This window comes from Tupaia chinensis, unplaced genomic scaffold (genome assembly GCF_000334495.1).
Source record: "Tupaia chinensis unplaced genomic scaffold, TupChi_1.0 Scaffold000473_1, whole genome shotgun sequence".
Classification (NCBI taxonomy): Eukaryota; Metazoa; Chordata; class Mammalia; order Scandentia; family Tupaiidae; genus Tupaia; species Tupaia belangeri.
This window is the reverse complement of record NW_006159982.1, coordinates 3,055,057-3,071,643: the sequence shown is the minus strand read 5'-3', so window position 1 is coordinate 3,071,643 and position 16,587 is coordinate 3,055,057. Positions and strand designations below refer to the sequence as shown.

Sequence of the window (16,587 nt, the reverse complement as noted above, 5' to 3'; positions counted from 1 at the left end):
CAAGAAGCATTTCTCTTTAAGGACTCCTGGAAGAGACATCCGACTCTCAAGTATCTTCATTAGTACTTCCTTTTAGTAAATAGACTTCGTAACTCTGAGACATAAATATATTGGTTTGTCAGAAAAGTCATGATGCATTTTCTGCGTAGAAAAACATAGAAAAATATTCATGACTGTTCTGACAACCAAATATATCTTTACTCCTAAGTAAGTTTCGTTGTACTTCTTCATCTGTTCCTATTGAACAACATTTTCTTTTTAATTGTTTTTGCACATTAAGCTCAGAAGAAGCTTTATGCGTGTGTGAATGCTGCACAGATACCTGTTAGAGAACTGAGGCTGTCAACCAGACAGTTCAGAGAAAGCATATAATATAATGGCCCTTATTAAATGCATGCTATAAATGAATGTTTAGGTGGGTTTTATTTATCTTTCTCAAAGGCAAAAATTAAGATACATTTGAATTGTCTTGTTCAAGGTGAAAGAGCCAGTAGCTAAGTACAGTCAATATTTAAATTCTGGGTCTATTGTTGTTCATATCCTTTCCACCAACTCCCATTATCAATACCTTTACATGTACCTTTTAAAATAACCAGATCTTAATAATAAGAATGAGTTTGGGCTTTCCTATTTGGTGAGGAGGCCAGGCAGCTAAGAAATTCACTTCCTTTTTATACCAATACTCATCATTTAGAAAAAGAAATGCATGTTAAGTACCAATGAGGGCATAATACTCCATGAAGAAAGTCCATCTGGTAGTAAGGCAGTTGCCACTGTGCTTGTGACTGTTATCAAGGAATTTTGCCAAGATACACTCTATTGCATGGCCTACATTGTTTTTCTCTGTTTTCTGGACTTTTTTTTTTTTAAATACTTTTATGTCGCTTATCTCTAAATAATAATTCTTAGAGACGAGGGAGTTGAACATCAGACTTCCTTGAAGACATTCATTCCTAAAGACTGCAGGCAGGAATCAATCGTACTTAGAGAATACATGGTATTTTCTTCTCAAACGAAGGGAAGAATACATCTGTATTATATTCCCCTCAACTGTGTCTGTGAAACCTACAAAAAACGCCAACAAATTGAAACCGACAACAGAGCTGGTATGTGCCTTTTACTTCACCAGTTGCAATGTGATCAGGGAAAAGAAGGTGAGAGCTTCTAATGAAAGCTCAGCATAATTTTGAGTACAGATGCAGGAGGATGCAGAGGCTGACTACCATATGAAACTAATGTTGCATTATGAAATTATGGCTTTAAAGTAACTTGATCTGCCCCTCTTCCCATGCAGGCTTCTCCACGCTGTCCCTGGCAGACCAGATGAGCCTTCTGCAGAGTGCTTGGATGGAGATTTTGATCCTTGGTGTCGTATACCGATCTCTCTCATTTGAGGATGAACTTGTCTATGCAGATGATTACATAATGGACGAAGACCAGTCCAAATTAGCAGGCCTTCTTGACCTAAATAATGCTATCCTGCAGCTGGTAAAGAAATACAAGAGCATGAAGCTGGAGAAAGAAGAATTTGTCACCCTCAAAGCTATAGCTCTTGCTAATTCAGGTTGGCATATTGACATAGTCGTTGTTACATATTTTAATATGTCAGTTTTACCCCTTCCCTTAACTTCTTCTTCAGGGATTTGCTAGACCTAGTTAATAAATTCTGTATGAGTCAGCAAAATGATAATCAGTGAAGCTTTCTAGTGAAAAGTTAGAAATACGAAAAACACACTTAAAGGGAATTGTTTTCATTTTACTTGGTTATGGAAAGCTGTGAAAGTTTTACCCCCTAATGCATTTGCTAATTTGGACCATAGCAAAGCCAAAGCTGTTGTAGAATTAGCATACATGAACATGCTCAGGACACATTTTGCTCCATTGTCTTTTATCGTAAGTCCAAATAAATGAATTATGGAGACATACAAGCCACCTTTTCTCTTCAAAATTCAAAGTTTGCCATTGGGAAAATCTATTTAGTGTTGTTTTTAGTTTGGGTTATAAAAGAATGTTCTATTTCTCACATTCTGGAGTTCTCTGGAAGGCAAATTCTGCAGTTTATATTTCTCTCCAAGGTACTACCTATACAGTAAGGGTTAAGAATTATGGGAATAAATGTTCTTTTGCATTTGAACTAAAAAATGCTAAAATAGGGAGCAACCTCTGATAAGTAAAAATCGTTGTTGCTTTGTTGTTTTTCCCTTTGTGCCTCTCCTAATGCTTTATTGTGGTCTTAAGTCTCTTTTAACATTTGCATAAAGTTCAGGATAGATCCCTCCTTAATGACGTGCCGATCATTAGATACCTGCGTGTCAATAACGGGCTCTGATGCCGTGTACCATTGACAGTCACACCGTGCCCCTCCATCTGCTTTTGTTTTGACCCTATCTTTGAACTTTATCTTGGTTGCCGGCCAGTAGTTTTCCCTTTAATTACAAGAAGGAAACTGTCAATAAAATCTGTTAAATGGGATGCAATGAGTGGCTTGAATGGGCCGATGGCTATTTGTTCAAATTCTGCAGCATTCAAGGTATTGACAGTTTGTTTTCTGGGGCCATATGTGACGATCAATCTCAGGCTGGGCTCAGCCGCGCTGAAAAATGAAAAACCAGATTGCTTTTGCTTACTTGTGGATGACGACTTTGTGATTTGGCGCGGTCCTAGCGAGATGAGACCTTCTGCCCAAATTGCCCCCATGAGAGCCAGGGACGCGTGACTGTTTTTAGAAATAATTTTTAATTGATTTTGTAATTAACAGTTCATCTACAATATTGATGCATGAATCCTTGGACTGATAGGAGGGAAATTGTTTTCAACAATGAAGTTGTACTTTCCTATTTGTTTTCATAATGGAGTTTAGCATTTCACAGTTTTAATTGCAAATATAGCTCTCTTTCCCACCATAACATTCACCCCTCCTCTCCCAGACCTCTGCGAAACTGTATATGATTCCTTATGACAAATAGCATTGTTTTTAATAAACCCCCAAGGACTCCTTATCATGCTCTTTAAGAGATCGAAGTGGGAGATGGGACAGAAATTTTCTGAAAATGTATTAGTTTGTGTGGACTTTTTATGAGAGCACTCTTGTAATTCAGTGAAAGATTTTACACAGATGGTTTCTTGAACAATTTTTATTTAGTCATCATGAAATGATTTTAATTTAAAACATTTACTTGGTTAATTGTTTCTAAAATAGGGTATCCTTTTTATCTTTTATATTTCAAATTGCTTTCTAACATTATTAACTAATTGTGACTGCTGAGCAATGCTATAACTTTATCACCAAAATTGCTAAAATTTTATCATTTTGGAGGTTAGAAGTATCGTTTATGGCTATGTATTATAATTTAGAGTACCTTAATTAATTAGAAGCAGCATTTCTGTTTCTATTGCTTTGAAGTATAATCATTAATATTTTTGATATATAAATGTTCTAATTCCACATACTCTGCTGTTTAGGGGAGAAAATGACCTACTTTATTGGTGATTAGAAAGTCATTGTTTAAAGAACAAGTTTTTTTTTCCTTGTTTAAAGCCAGAAATAGTTTAAAAGCTCTTTCATTTCCTTTTGTAAGGTTTTTGTCATAGGGCATGTGTGCTCACTAGAAAGAGACAGATACAGGCAGAGGGAAAATGAGATGACCACACCACAATCCCCTCTCCTTCTGGGATTTTGGACATGCATGCAAATGTACCCTGTGTGATTTTCAAACCACCAGGTCCAGGACTGAAACCAAAGTCGGCCATGTGGAATTCCAGTACCTTAACCACTATACCACCAGCTGACCCCCAAAACCCCTCCTTTTCTTTTCTATCAGTGTGGCTGTTGTGGGACATTGTTTTTCTTTTTTCAGAAAATTTCTCCATGGCATAAAAGTTTTCTGCAGGTGATTCTGACACTCTTTTAGCCTCTGAATACCAAGAAAAATTAACTAAAGAAGAAATGATTAGTTACTATAAGAACTATTCTAATCTCTAATTTATGCCATCTCTCCAATGTTACATAAATATGGTCTTTTTCTCACCCACCAAACCTGTAAATTGCACCATTTTCTTTGATACCGTCATTATACTGCTATTCTACTCCATTTTTTTAACCATTTTTTGAGGGCAGCAGTACATTTGTAGATTCATTGTTGTTTAGATCTGATGTAAGTTTTTAAACTGCTCAGAAATATATCGACATAAAAATGTCTCAGTACTTTTCATAGGTTCCCTAAAAAGCTCCAGTGTTTTCTTTTATTATTTAGGAATTTTAGATGAACACAAGTGACCTTTCATGCCAAAATGTAAAATCTATTTTAGCGTTATTGTAGATATCTTAGCTGCCTTTGTCCGGCTGTAGATGTTCACAACCATTGTCTCATTTATCTAAATTTTAGTTTATTTTAAACATTTGTCTTTATTCGATAATTATAAATGCTATGCTTATGCCTGGGAAACAGGCTATTGGCTTCCTGATAATGGCTGTCATATATTTTGTGGCTATGTTTTTGTCATGTGCAAATTCAGGAATGCTTATAAAATCAGAACATCCTTGGAAGTTTATTCCCTGTTGCCAACACAACAACATATCATGAACTAATACTGCAGTTCTCACACTCGAATAGGTGTAAGCTGTAAGTAATAGTTCCAATTACTTTTGATGATAATAAAGTTACAGGTTCACTTTAGCCATATCCTCTCTTATTTTTGAGCACCAACACTGGGCAGTTCTTGCATCCCTGAAACAACTTTGCCGAATCAACTTTAAAAATCTAGGTCACAATTTTATCATTGCAATTCACAGGCCCTAATTTTCTCATGAATATATCCAGAGGTTAGGCTGATCTCTAGAATTCTTCCTATCTTGGGACTTCTATGATTGTGTAGTTAATTTTATCTCTATATTGGAAAATATAGTGAAATATTACCATAAGCATTTTGAGTAAGGTGAAGCTGTGGGATTCTAGTTTCTTGATTGGTCCTATTGATTCTTAAGTCTAAGAATTTGTTTGAAATTATTACCACTGGTTCCAAGGTAATATACTCATTTTTATACATTAGAAGATTAAAAACACTCTAAGATTAAAAATAATTTTTGTTTGATCATTCTCTTTTGCTCAGGTCTCAAGACCTTCAAGGTTTTTAGATGCTTGTCCTATTCCAAATTATGTCACCTTTGTCCCACCCCAACCTGAAGCTGGGTGAGACTGGTTCATTCAGAATACATGTTTAAACTCAAGTTTTCTTTATTACTTTTACACATTTTTGCTGGAATAAATGCATCTATTAATAGAAAGTTACAAGACGGGCTGGCAGGTGGGGTAGTGGGTAAGGGCGCTGACCAGGGTTTGAGTCCCAGACCTGAAGGCTTGCTTTCTCACTTTCTCTGTCTAGAGAGAGAATTAGGAATTTTAGATGAACACAGTGACCTTTCATGCCAAAATTTAAAATCTATTTTAGTTTTATTATAAATATCTTAGCTGCTTTGGTATGGCTGTAGATGTTCACAACTATTGTCTCATCTAAATTTTAAGAAGTCATTTTAAACATTTAAATACATAAATAAAGTTAAATAAAATAATTCTTAAGAATAAAAATACAAGAAATGTTTTGCTCATCAGTTTAAAAACACAAGTAATTATAGCCACTTCATGAAAATCTTCTGTGCTTGAGAAAAATGGTGTGTGTGTGTGGAATCTTGTCATTTTAGGGGGTAGAAAGTTTGTGCTTGGCATAGGAGACACGTCTACTGTGTGTATACATAATGTGGAATGTGCAAATATTAACATCTCCACAGCTCTAAACAACTAGTATAAAAGTGGAAAAAATGAAACCCTCTTCAGTCTTTTGTATCGCCTACATTACCAACCCGTTTCACTGAGATTTTGACTGAATTTGCCGATTTGCTCTTCTGGAGATAGTTTTAGCTGCTGATCAAGAGACTATCCTTTTTCAGATTCTTTCTGTAGATGTTTCTCTTTGTAAGCCTCTGTTGGGGCATCTCATCGGATTCCACATCATGCCTGTGTGGTAGACATGTCCAGTATAATTACGGGACCTGAAGTGAGCTGATAAAGGTGTGTGGCTACTCTAAGGCAGAGGATTAGACCTTCCATCCCTTGCTATCCATACACTATTTCTGTTCCACAAATAATTATATACTGTGTCTTTATAAGGGTCAAGGCAGCATACTTCAGCACTCACAATTTCAAACCTGGGAACTTAAACTAATTTGGTTTAGAACATTGTGTTCCCTTTCCCTATTTTGCCATTCTCTTTGGAGTTATGGTCCTGTACAATCACCCAGGAAAGTGACACATAGAATTGGAGATGAGATGTTTGTCAGACCCATCATATTAGGTTACTGGAAAAGTCACGACTTGTATTTCTACACAAAAATGTGTCATAACTTTTCCAACAACCCAATAGCATCTTATGAAAAGTAAATAGAGGTAGTTTTTTTTTTCTTTTCTTTTTTTTTTTTGGAGAGGTTTTTGCTATAGGGCACATGCGTTCACCAGACAGACAGAGACAGAGAGACAGAAAGTGAGAAATCACCCCCCCAGTGGGGATGGCCACATCGCAATCCCTTCTCCTCCATTCTCCTCTCAGGATCTTGGGCACACACGCACATGTGCCCGGCGTGAGTTGTTTGAAGCCACCGGGTCCAGGAAGCGAACCGCAGTCGACTACGTGGGAGTCCAGCGACATAGCCATTACGCTAACTGCTGGTCCCGAGGAAAGTTTTTTTGTAACAGATTCTTACCTTCATTACCTTTGTTCTTATGTTTTACCCAATCAAACCATAATTAATACTATCAGGTAAATAGGGAATCAAAGTAATAAGTTTCCATCTCCTAGTCTGCTTTTTTTTTTCTTTTTTTATGCGAGTCTACCTTCACTCTTTAGATTACTATAATTTTATTTAAGGTGATATATATAGGAAGTGGGGTTTTTAAAATAAATTGAACCATAAAACATTATGCTTATTATGAAATTGCAATTTTTTAGGTAAAAACATTAAAGCTGGCTTTTAAATGTTTCTCATCATGCTCAATTTGCTACCTAGTAACCTTGGCATACAATAGGAAACATTTGCTACCAAAATCTCCACACTTCCAAACTGGGTTATGATTATGGCAAATACTCTGAAGTTGCTTTATTTCTAGGGAGTGACTGTGATGTAATGTCAGTTTCACTTACAGGTCTTAGGATACTGAGCAATGTGTTACAAAATGTCATTCATATGGTACAGGTCATCCATCCACAATGGGTGGAAGATTGAAATATTTATCACCCACGTTGGTATCAACATTCATTTGTGAGTAAAATTGTCTTTAAGGCTTTAGTTAAAGGAGCGAGAAAGTTCCTGGAAAAGTATAAGGTATATAGAGAGGGAAGGCCTTGAGTAATTGCAGGGAAGTAGAAAAGATCAACAGGGAAATCCCGTTATGTATAGTAAGCGTAACAATGATAACAGTAATTTGGGTTTCCTGAAGGAAGCCTAAAGGAAAGAAACTGACATGGAGGTTTTTTGTGGTTCAACATTTTATGTAAATACTTTAAAAGTGATTTGTGTAGCTTCTATAAATGTAGAGAAGGCTAACTTTATAACTAGAGCAAGAAATCAGGAAAACAGGTCTCTTGAAAAAATAAATGTATCTTAATAGAAAGCCATGAAATCAGAAGTTCTGTTCATCTCAAAATATTACTGCTGTTGGGACCAGCAGTTGGTATAATGGCTATGTCGCTGGACTCGCATGTAGTCAACCATGGTTTGAGTCCTGGACCCGGTGGCTTAAACTCACACCAGTGTGTGTGCATGTGTGCCCAAGATCCTGAGAGGAGAATGGAATAGAAGGGATTGCAGCATGGCCATCCTTCGTGGGGAGTGATTTCTTGCTTTCTGTCACTCTGTCTTTCTGGCAAGTGCACGTACCCTAGAGCAAAAACCTCTCCAAAAAAAATATTACTGCTATTTCCAATATTAGAGTTATAACTTCTCTGAGTTAAAAAATACCTCAAAGATCAGTGGGAACCTCTTCAGTTTGGCTTCTGGAATCTATAATTTTTTTGAATGATCTAGTTGTTGCAGAGAGTAGCCTACCTGTTTGGTCTGACCAGGAATTCCATATTCATTTTAAATATTTCTCAGCTGGAGTCTAACATCAGATTACAACCTGGTGGTAGAAGGACCTTCCTGGGTTGGCCATTCTACCCAGAAGCCCTTTAGTAGACAGAACTAGGAATACGGACACACCAATCCTTTGTATGCAAGTGTGAATATGTGTGTATCTTGGGGACATCTTGTCACCTAGTTTTGCTGTACATGTCCGTGAGTTCTTAGCTGTGCTGTCTAGTTGCTCTGGGTATTTTATGTGCATATTAAAGGAGATTAAAATTTTTGCTGCTACCACTGCCATTTTTCTGGAATCCAGCCAACCTAGTTTTAATCATAACTTCGAATGGCTTCTTTCTTGCTCTCTTTCTCTCTCTTCTTTCTCTCTTCTTCCTTTCTTCCTTGCTGCTTATATGTAGGCCCAGTTGTCTATATTAATCAGCAGCCAGTTTGCTATGCTTTCAACCAGTGTTTCTCAGTACCCCAGTACAGGTGGCTACCCAAAGGATTGCTGTGCTAGACTCCTTATACAAAAGGTCTTCCAAGTTCATGGAAAGTGCATATAATTTAAAAAAAAAAAAAAATCTAACCATGGGGACCAGCAGGTGGCAGAATGTTTACATCTCTGGCCTCTCACTTAGTCAACTGTGGTTTTGAGTCACAGACCCAGTGGCTTAATGCTCATGCTGGGCTAGTGTACATCTATGCCCCAAATCCCAAGTGGAGAAGGGTATCTTCCCTGGGGGGGAGAGGGAGTAATTTATCTCTGTCTCTGTGTCCCTCTCTGTCTCTCCACTGAGTGTACACACCCTACAGCAAATATCTCTCTAAAAAAAAATCACAGATTTGAAAATTTTTTGTGCTAAAATATACTCACTTCCACTCTATTTTTTCAAACTAACTTTTAAAGTCCCTTCGTGTGTTGCTTATAGAAATTTTGAAACATAAATCTTCTTTTAGAAAATAAACCTTTCTTCCTTCTTTGTCCTTCCTGTCACATTCTGCCTCATTCCTTCATTGACTGGAGAGAATCACATTGACCTACCTTTACTGGCCTCTTCACATAGGTAGCTTACAGTCACCAAAGGAAAACGGCAGCTATGTTCAAGGAAAGACTGCTCTGAATGTTGGCCTCTGCTGTACTTGAGTTTAATCTAAAATACTTGGTATATTTCTAATACTCCATTTCATCCCCAAAATGAGATCAGACACCATTGAGAAAGTATTGCCGAGAATAAGCTACAAGGTGTAAAGACAGTTTCCAAATAGGACTCGGGCAATCTGGAGTAGCTCTGCCCATTTCCACGATGAGTTACGTTCTTCTCACAACCAAGTACTTTATTCCAGGTAAGATAAAATCTTTTTCAGTGGCTCTGTCTCTCTGAATATTGCAGCAGTAGGGAGAAAGATATTTAGCTATCTCCCCAGTATAAATGGCGTGGGTCAGGCAAGGTGCTATAGCACTCAGGTAACACTCAGTGATGTTGAGGCCACATGGGAAGGCACATGGAATTTAGCCACAACATGACATGAAAAGCCACTGTTGTGTTTCAGTTATAAGAACCTAAAGACCAACATACAAAAAAAACTCCCTCTTCTCCAAATTATTAACCATTCAGTTATCGACCTCAGGTTTGTGTCCCGAGGTCTCCCTGTGTGTGTCAGGTGTGTACCCACATTCTCTCTCTCTCTCTTTCTCTCACAGAAAAATATAAATAATTTTTTAAACAATGATCTGAACTAGACACATTCCTTTAGGATCCCTTTGACATAGTAAAATGTCAGAAGTTACAAAAGGATTTTATTCTATTATGAGGTACTGCAACTTCATATTTGAATGACAATACATGTAGCATGTGTGCTCTAATTATTTTTTGAAATTTTGATTCTTGTAGAATACCATTTCTTTGTCCAGTGGTTCTCAATGTGACTTGTCAATGGAATAACCTAGATTTAGATAGTAAGTTAAAAATAATAATAATAATAATAATAATAATAATAATAAAAAATAATTCTTTTTTTGTGTGGAGAGGTTTTTGCTATAGGGCGTGTGCACTCGCCAGACAGACAGAGAGAGACATAGAGACAGAAAGCGAGAAATCACCCCCCAGGGGGGATGGTCACGCCGCAATCCCTTCTCCTCCATTCTCCTCTCGGGATCTTGGGCACGCACGCACACGCACTCAGTGTGAGTTTTAAGCCACCGGGTCCGGGACGCAAACCACAGTCGACTACGTGAGAGTCCAGCGACATAGCCATTACGCTAACTGCTGGTTCCCAATAATTCTTTTAAAAAAATACTGATGTCCTGGATCTAGCTCCAAATTCTGATTTAGTAAGTCTGGACTTGGGCTCAGCTATCCAAGTTTTTTAACCACCACACCTGGTGTTTTTAATGTACAAACCTAGCCCTGTGTAGTACATAAACTAATCATCTCTGTTATTAAGTGTAGCTGGTTCCTCTTAGCACAAATCCTGTGTCTATTTCTTTAAAGGCCTAGTTAAAAAAGAAAAAAAAAAGAAAAAACTACTCCAGCAACCAAAGGTAAATGATTACATAAATTTATGCCAGTCTTATTGAGCCTGGCATCAACATGTAAATTTAGCCAAAAGTACAAAACAGAGATGAAAGCCACAGAACCAGAACTTGAACTAGGATCTCTAATGGAGATTAATATTTTCTTCAGCAGTCTGCCAGCTGAATCATGGTCTAATTAAATAGTTCAGATTTAGTGAGTTTGCATTTAAAGTATTAGCAGATCCGAGAATGGGTAAAGCTAAAATGAGTTAGAATCTTTTCTGTAAATGGGAAGTTAAATTATCATAGTAATTTGATTAAATCATTTCTAAATCTCTCAAGCTAAATCACAGCCTTTAAAGAATAGTTTGAAGTCTTAATTGCTGTTTGTGAGCATATCTCTCTGCTATTTGTTCTCGCCTCATTTCCTGTGACATCCTATAATATATCTCCTGCCGGGCCAGAATAGTGGAAAAGGCAAGACTCAGGGTGAGGGCTGAGGTGACTGAGTGGCTGATTTTCACATTTAAAGATATGCCGTGTAGAAACAGGAAATGTATCGTGTATTGTTCCAGTAGTTAGAACCAGTACAAAAAAGTGGAATTTGGAAACATATGAAGAAGATATTTCTAATCATTACTTCTGTCTTGTAAGTTAGAATATTTTTCATGCTCTGTACACAATTGGAAATGTCTTCAGAAGGAATATTGTAGAGAAGATTGCTGAAGAAAGTGGAAGTTTGAATAAGATGAGTTCAAAGATAATTTTGACTAGGACCAGCAGTTAGCATAATGGCTATGTCGCTGGACTCCCACGTAGTCGACCGCAGTTGGAGTCCTGGACCCGGTGGCTTAAACTCACGCCAGGTGCGTGTGCGTGCATGCCCAAGATCCCGAGAGGAGAATGGAGGAGAAGGGATTGCGGCGTGGCCTTCCCCCCTGGGGGGTGATTTCTCGCTTTCTATCTCTATCTGGCGAGCGCACGCACTCTATAGCAAAAACCTCTCCAAAAAAAAAAAAAGATAATTTTGACTAATTTTTTTTTTTTTACAAGAAAATGATATAGTCAGTGTTGTACTTCTATCAGCATAACTTGATTCAATGAAACCCAAGTTTAAGCCTGAGTGTCACACTTGATATCGGCACCATCTGACTTGTGTTGGGAAATGACATGAGTAATGTTCTAAGGAATTGTCAGTTTCTTATTTTTATTTTGCTTTTGGGGGGGAGTCCAGCCTGAAAAGAATATTTTTTTTTTTTTTCTGAAGAATGTCATTCCTGTTTTCCCCAGGCATCTATTCTCAGTGTGTAGAGAGCTACCCTTTGGCTTCAGGACTGGCTGGGTGAACCTACCTCATTTCCATTCCCTTGTGTGGAGCCCATACTACACTCTCTTGTGCACCTAGAGATTCCCTGTTACTGTACGATTGTGCCCTCTAGGCATTTTTCCTTCAGGCAGCATTGAAGGGCAAAAGGGAGAAAAGGAAAAAAATTATCAGGTGATACTGCAATCTTCTTCATCTCCTCCGTTTTTCTGTCGCTAACATTACCTACCTTAGGCCACCTCAGAAATCACATGAGCTTGTTTCCATGAGAAGATGCCATAGAAAGCAGAGATTGCCATGCTAGAAGGAACCAGACTGGAAAGAAGCCTAGATAGAAACCACCCCCAGGCAGGGCCAGGTGTGTTAGGCCATGTCTTCGGTCCTTTTCCAGGCCCTACTATTTCTTTTTGTGGATTGACTAGACAGAAACTGGATCTTGAGCAGTAAATACTTTCAAGTAACTGTTGGGGTTTTTTGTTTTGTTTTGTTTTGAGGTTTTTGCTATAAGGCGTGTGCACTTGCCAGAAAGAGAGAGACAGAGAGACAGAAAGCGAGAAATCACCCCCCAGAGGGGATGGTCACGTCGCAGTCCCTTCTCCTCCATTCTCCTCTTGGGATCTTGGGCACACACGCACACGCCCCCACGTGAGTTTAAGCCACCAGGTCCGGGACTTGAACCACAGTCGACTACATGGGAGTCCAGGGACTTAGCCATTATGCTAACTGCTGGTCCGAAGGAACTGTGTTTTAGATCATTCAAAATTCTTTGGAAGAAATGTGTCATGAATTACCTAATGTAAGTAGTAGTCAGTGCACCATTGATGTGGTGAAATAACACAAAATGTAACAGGAGAAAAACAATGAACAAAGGGCCAGCAGATGGCTAGCAGTTACATTGCTGGACTCCCAAGTGGCCAACTGCATTGTAGAGCCCTGGACCTGGGACCTTGAAACTCAATGTCAGGCACATATGCATGAGTGCCCAAGATCCTGGGAGGAGAAGGGATTGTGGTGTGGCCATCCCCCTGGGGGGTTAATTTCTCACTTTCCCTTTCACTGTCTCTGTCTCTCTCCTCATGCCCTGAGGCAAAAACTTCTACAAAAAATTTTAAAAATAAATAAACAAAAGAAATTAGAAGGAAATTTAAAAAACATGTTACTGGTTCTATCTTTTAATAACTTTAGTGTATTTCTGGTTTATTATATGTTTGGACACGACTTTAAATTCCATTTCCTCTCCCTTTTTTGTTCATGGGATCTGTATTTAAAGTGTATGAAAAATTAGGCTAACTACATATATCTTAGAGCTCAGCATTCTCAGAGAACTAGAATTATTAAACATGAAGAATCCCCGGAAGACTCCATTATGTGTAATTAACAGATAAACTGTCATCAGAATCAATAAAACGTGCTAAATGATTCAAACTTGTATATAATTAAGTGTCTGTTTTAGAGCTAGAGCTGTAACTTTTATTTTTTCCCCACATCCCACATTTCTCACAAGAATAATTATGGCAACCTTGTTAACCCTTTCTCTGCTGGATTGAATTAGATTTTCAAATTAGTCATTTGAGGTCATGGTTCACCTTCACAAATGTGAAAACTATTTCAGAACGCAATCATCTAAAGACATCATTTGCTTTTCAGCAGGGGAGTAGACTAGTTAAGGAAGCTTTACTGAAATGTCACTAGTACATTAAAAAAATCCTAAAAAGATAGTTTATTATAATTTCTTTATAGTGCTAGATTCAGTGTGTTTATATGGATTTCTTTTTGTTTGTTTTTTTTACATTTTTTTCTTTTGGAGAGGTTTTTGCTATAGGGTATGTGTGCTTGCCAGAAAGATAGAGACAGAAAGACAGAAAGGGAGAAATCACCCCCAGGGGGATGGCCACACTGAAATCCCTTCTTCTCCATTCTCCTCTCAGGATCTTGGGCATGCATGCACATGTGCCTGGCGTGAGTTTAAGTCACAGGGTCCGGGACTCAAACCGCAGCTGACTACATAGGAGTCTAGCAACATAGCCATTATGCAATTGCTGGTCCCTGTTTGTTTTTAATTGCCAGAGGGCATGTGTACTAGGCCAAAGAGAGGGAGGGAGGGAGAAGGCATCCCTTAATGGGGTATAGTCATTCCACAACTTTTCTCATTGTTTGTCCACCCGGTCAGAATTCTGGTCACATGTAAATAGATTTTCCTGGCATATCTTTAAGCCACCAGGATCAGGATTTGAACCATGGTCTGCCATGTGATATCTGCTTTTTTAACTACTAAACTGTGGGACCAGTCCTCATATAGAATTCTTAAGGTTTTCATCGTCAGCTTTCTTTTTCTCTTTTGGAAAATATGGGCTTTTTGTAGGTAAGATCAGAAGTTTAAACAACTTTACTCTGCAGCATTTTTCAAGATTGTATTTATTATTATGTTTTAATTTGACTAGAAAGAAAGTGAGAAAGCAAGCTGCCAAGTCTGAGACTTGAACTACAATCCTCCATGTCCAGCACCTTAACCACCACACCACCTACCTGTTCCTAAAATAATACCCTTAATAGATCAATTTCCATAATTGTTTACTGAATGATGAATAATTACATGAATGAGGCAATGAGTAAAATAACCAAGATTATAATGTGTTAAAAGAAACCTTCTTTGTCTCAGCCTTAGAAGGAAAAAACACATCTTAAATAATGGATCATGTGCACTAATTCCTATGTTCTAAGCAAGTATTAGAAATTATCTACTGTGAGCCAGCAGATGGCATAGTGCTTACATCACTGGACTCCCACATGGCTCACCATGGTTCAAGTCCTGGTGGCTTGACTCCCACTTGGCTCACCATGGTTCAAGTCCTGGTGGCTTGAAAATCATGCCAGGCCTGTGTGCACGCATGCCACAGATCCCAGAAGGAGAATGGCGAAGGGATTGTGGTATGGCTGTCCTCCTTGAGGGGTGATTTCTCACTTTCCCTCTCACTGTCTCTGTCTCTCTCTCTCTCTGGCAAGCGTACATGACGTATGGCAAAAACCTCTAAAAATAAAAAGGAAATTTGGTTTAGGGAAAAAAAATAGAGATTTGGGGAATGAACAAATCACAGCTTTGATCCTTAAAAAAGTTCAAGAGTACTGTTTACCTTTTCTACTCTAACTCCAAGGGTTAGTTATTGGTATGGTTGCTTACGTGTTTTTGTTTTGTCACAGACTCCATGCACATAGAAGATGTCGAAGCCGTTCAGAAGCTCCAGGATGTCTTACACGAGGCCCTGCAGGATTACGAGGCTGGCCAGCACATGGAAGACCCCCGTCGGGCTGGCAAGATGCTGATGACGCTGCCCCTGCTGAGGCAGACCTCCACCAAGGCGGTGCAGCATTTCTACAACATCAAACTAGAAGGCAAAGTCCCCATGCACAAACTTTTTTTGGAAATGCTGGAGGCCAAGGTCTGACTAAAAGCTTCCTGGGCCTTCCCATCCTGCACGTTGAAAAAGGGAAAATCAACCCAAGAGTGATGGCGAAGAAACTTAAGAGTTTAGTTCACAGCATCAAAAAAATCAACAAAGACTGCACTGATCATTTATAGCAGCAAGACTATGAAGCAGCTTTCAGATTCTTCCATATCTTCCTGATGAGTTTCTACTTTCTCTCTCATCTCCTTTCTTTACAAATTTCCCTTCCTCCTGATTTTTTTCTCCATCCCTTCTTCCCCTTCTCTCTCTCTCTCTCTCTCTCTCTCTCTTTTTTTTTTTTTTGCTTCCTTGATACCTGGCTTTTTCTTTTTCTCATTTCTTTCCTTCTTTTTTTCCCTTCCTTCTTCTTCTCTTTCTCTCTCTTGTTTATTTTTGCCCTTTTCTTCTAAAATTGTAACCCTCTGGTTGTAAGAAAACTTCTCTTCTCTTCTTTCCTCTCTCTTCCATTCCACGCCCTTCCCTTCCATTCCTTTTTCTGTCCTTTTCTTTCCTTCCTTCTGCTGCTGAACTTTTCAAAAAGGTCTCTAACAGAAGAGAGATGGAAGCCAGCCCTGCCAAAGGATGGGGATCCATAGTATGGATACCAGTGAACTTGAGAACCATAACGTCCCCAATGACTAAGGAATCAAAGCAAGAGAGCCAACGTACCTGAAAGTACAGTGCAACATAAGCGGATTGACTGAGTGCAGTATTAGATTCCACGGGAGCAGCCTCTAATTAGACAACTTAAGCAACGTTGCATCGGCTGCTTCTTATCATTGCTTTTCCATCTAGATCAGTTACAGCCATTTGATTCCTTAATTGTTTTTTCAAGTCTTCCAGGTATTTGTTAGTTTAGCTACTATGTAACTTTTTCAGGGAATAGGTTAAGCTTTATTCATTCATGCAATACTAAAGAGAAATAAGAATACTGCAATTTTGTGCTGGCTTTGAACACTTATGAACAATAATGAAGGACAAATGAATCCTGAAGGAAGATTTTTAAAAAAATGTTTTGTTTCTTCTTACAAATGGAGATTTTTTTGTACCAGCTTTACCACTTTTCAGCCATTTATTAATATGGGAATTTAACTTACTCAAGCAATAGTCGAAGGGAAGGTGCATATTCTCACGGATGCAATTTATGTTGTGTGCCAGTCTGGTCCCAAACATCAATTTCTTAACATGAGCTCCA

At 38.4% G+C, this 16,587-nt stretch overlaps 1 protein-coding gene across 7 annotated transcripts in view; it reads left to right on the top strand.

Annotated features, from left to right (window-relative positions):
- Window positions 1-15,637, top strand: part of ESRRG (estrogen related receptor gamma) — a 736,743-nt gene extending 721,106 nt beyond the window's left edge. For all 7 annotated transcript variants that reach the window (XM_006155837.2, XM_006155835.3, XM_006155834.3 and 4 more), the window contains 2 exons: window positions 1,295-1,564; window positions 15,148-15,637. In XM_006155837.2, coding sequence (XP_006155899.1) covers window positions 1,295-1,564; window positions 15,148-15,392 — 515 coding nt within the window. In that variant the 3' untranslated portion in view covers window positions 15,393-15,637. The remainder of the gene's footprint in view (window positions 1-1,294; window positions 1,565-15,147) is intronic.
- The last annotated feature ends 950 nt before the right edge of the window (window positions 15,638-16,587 follow it).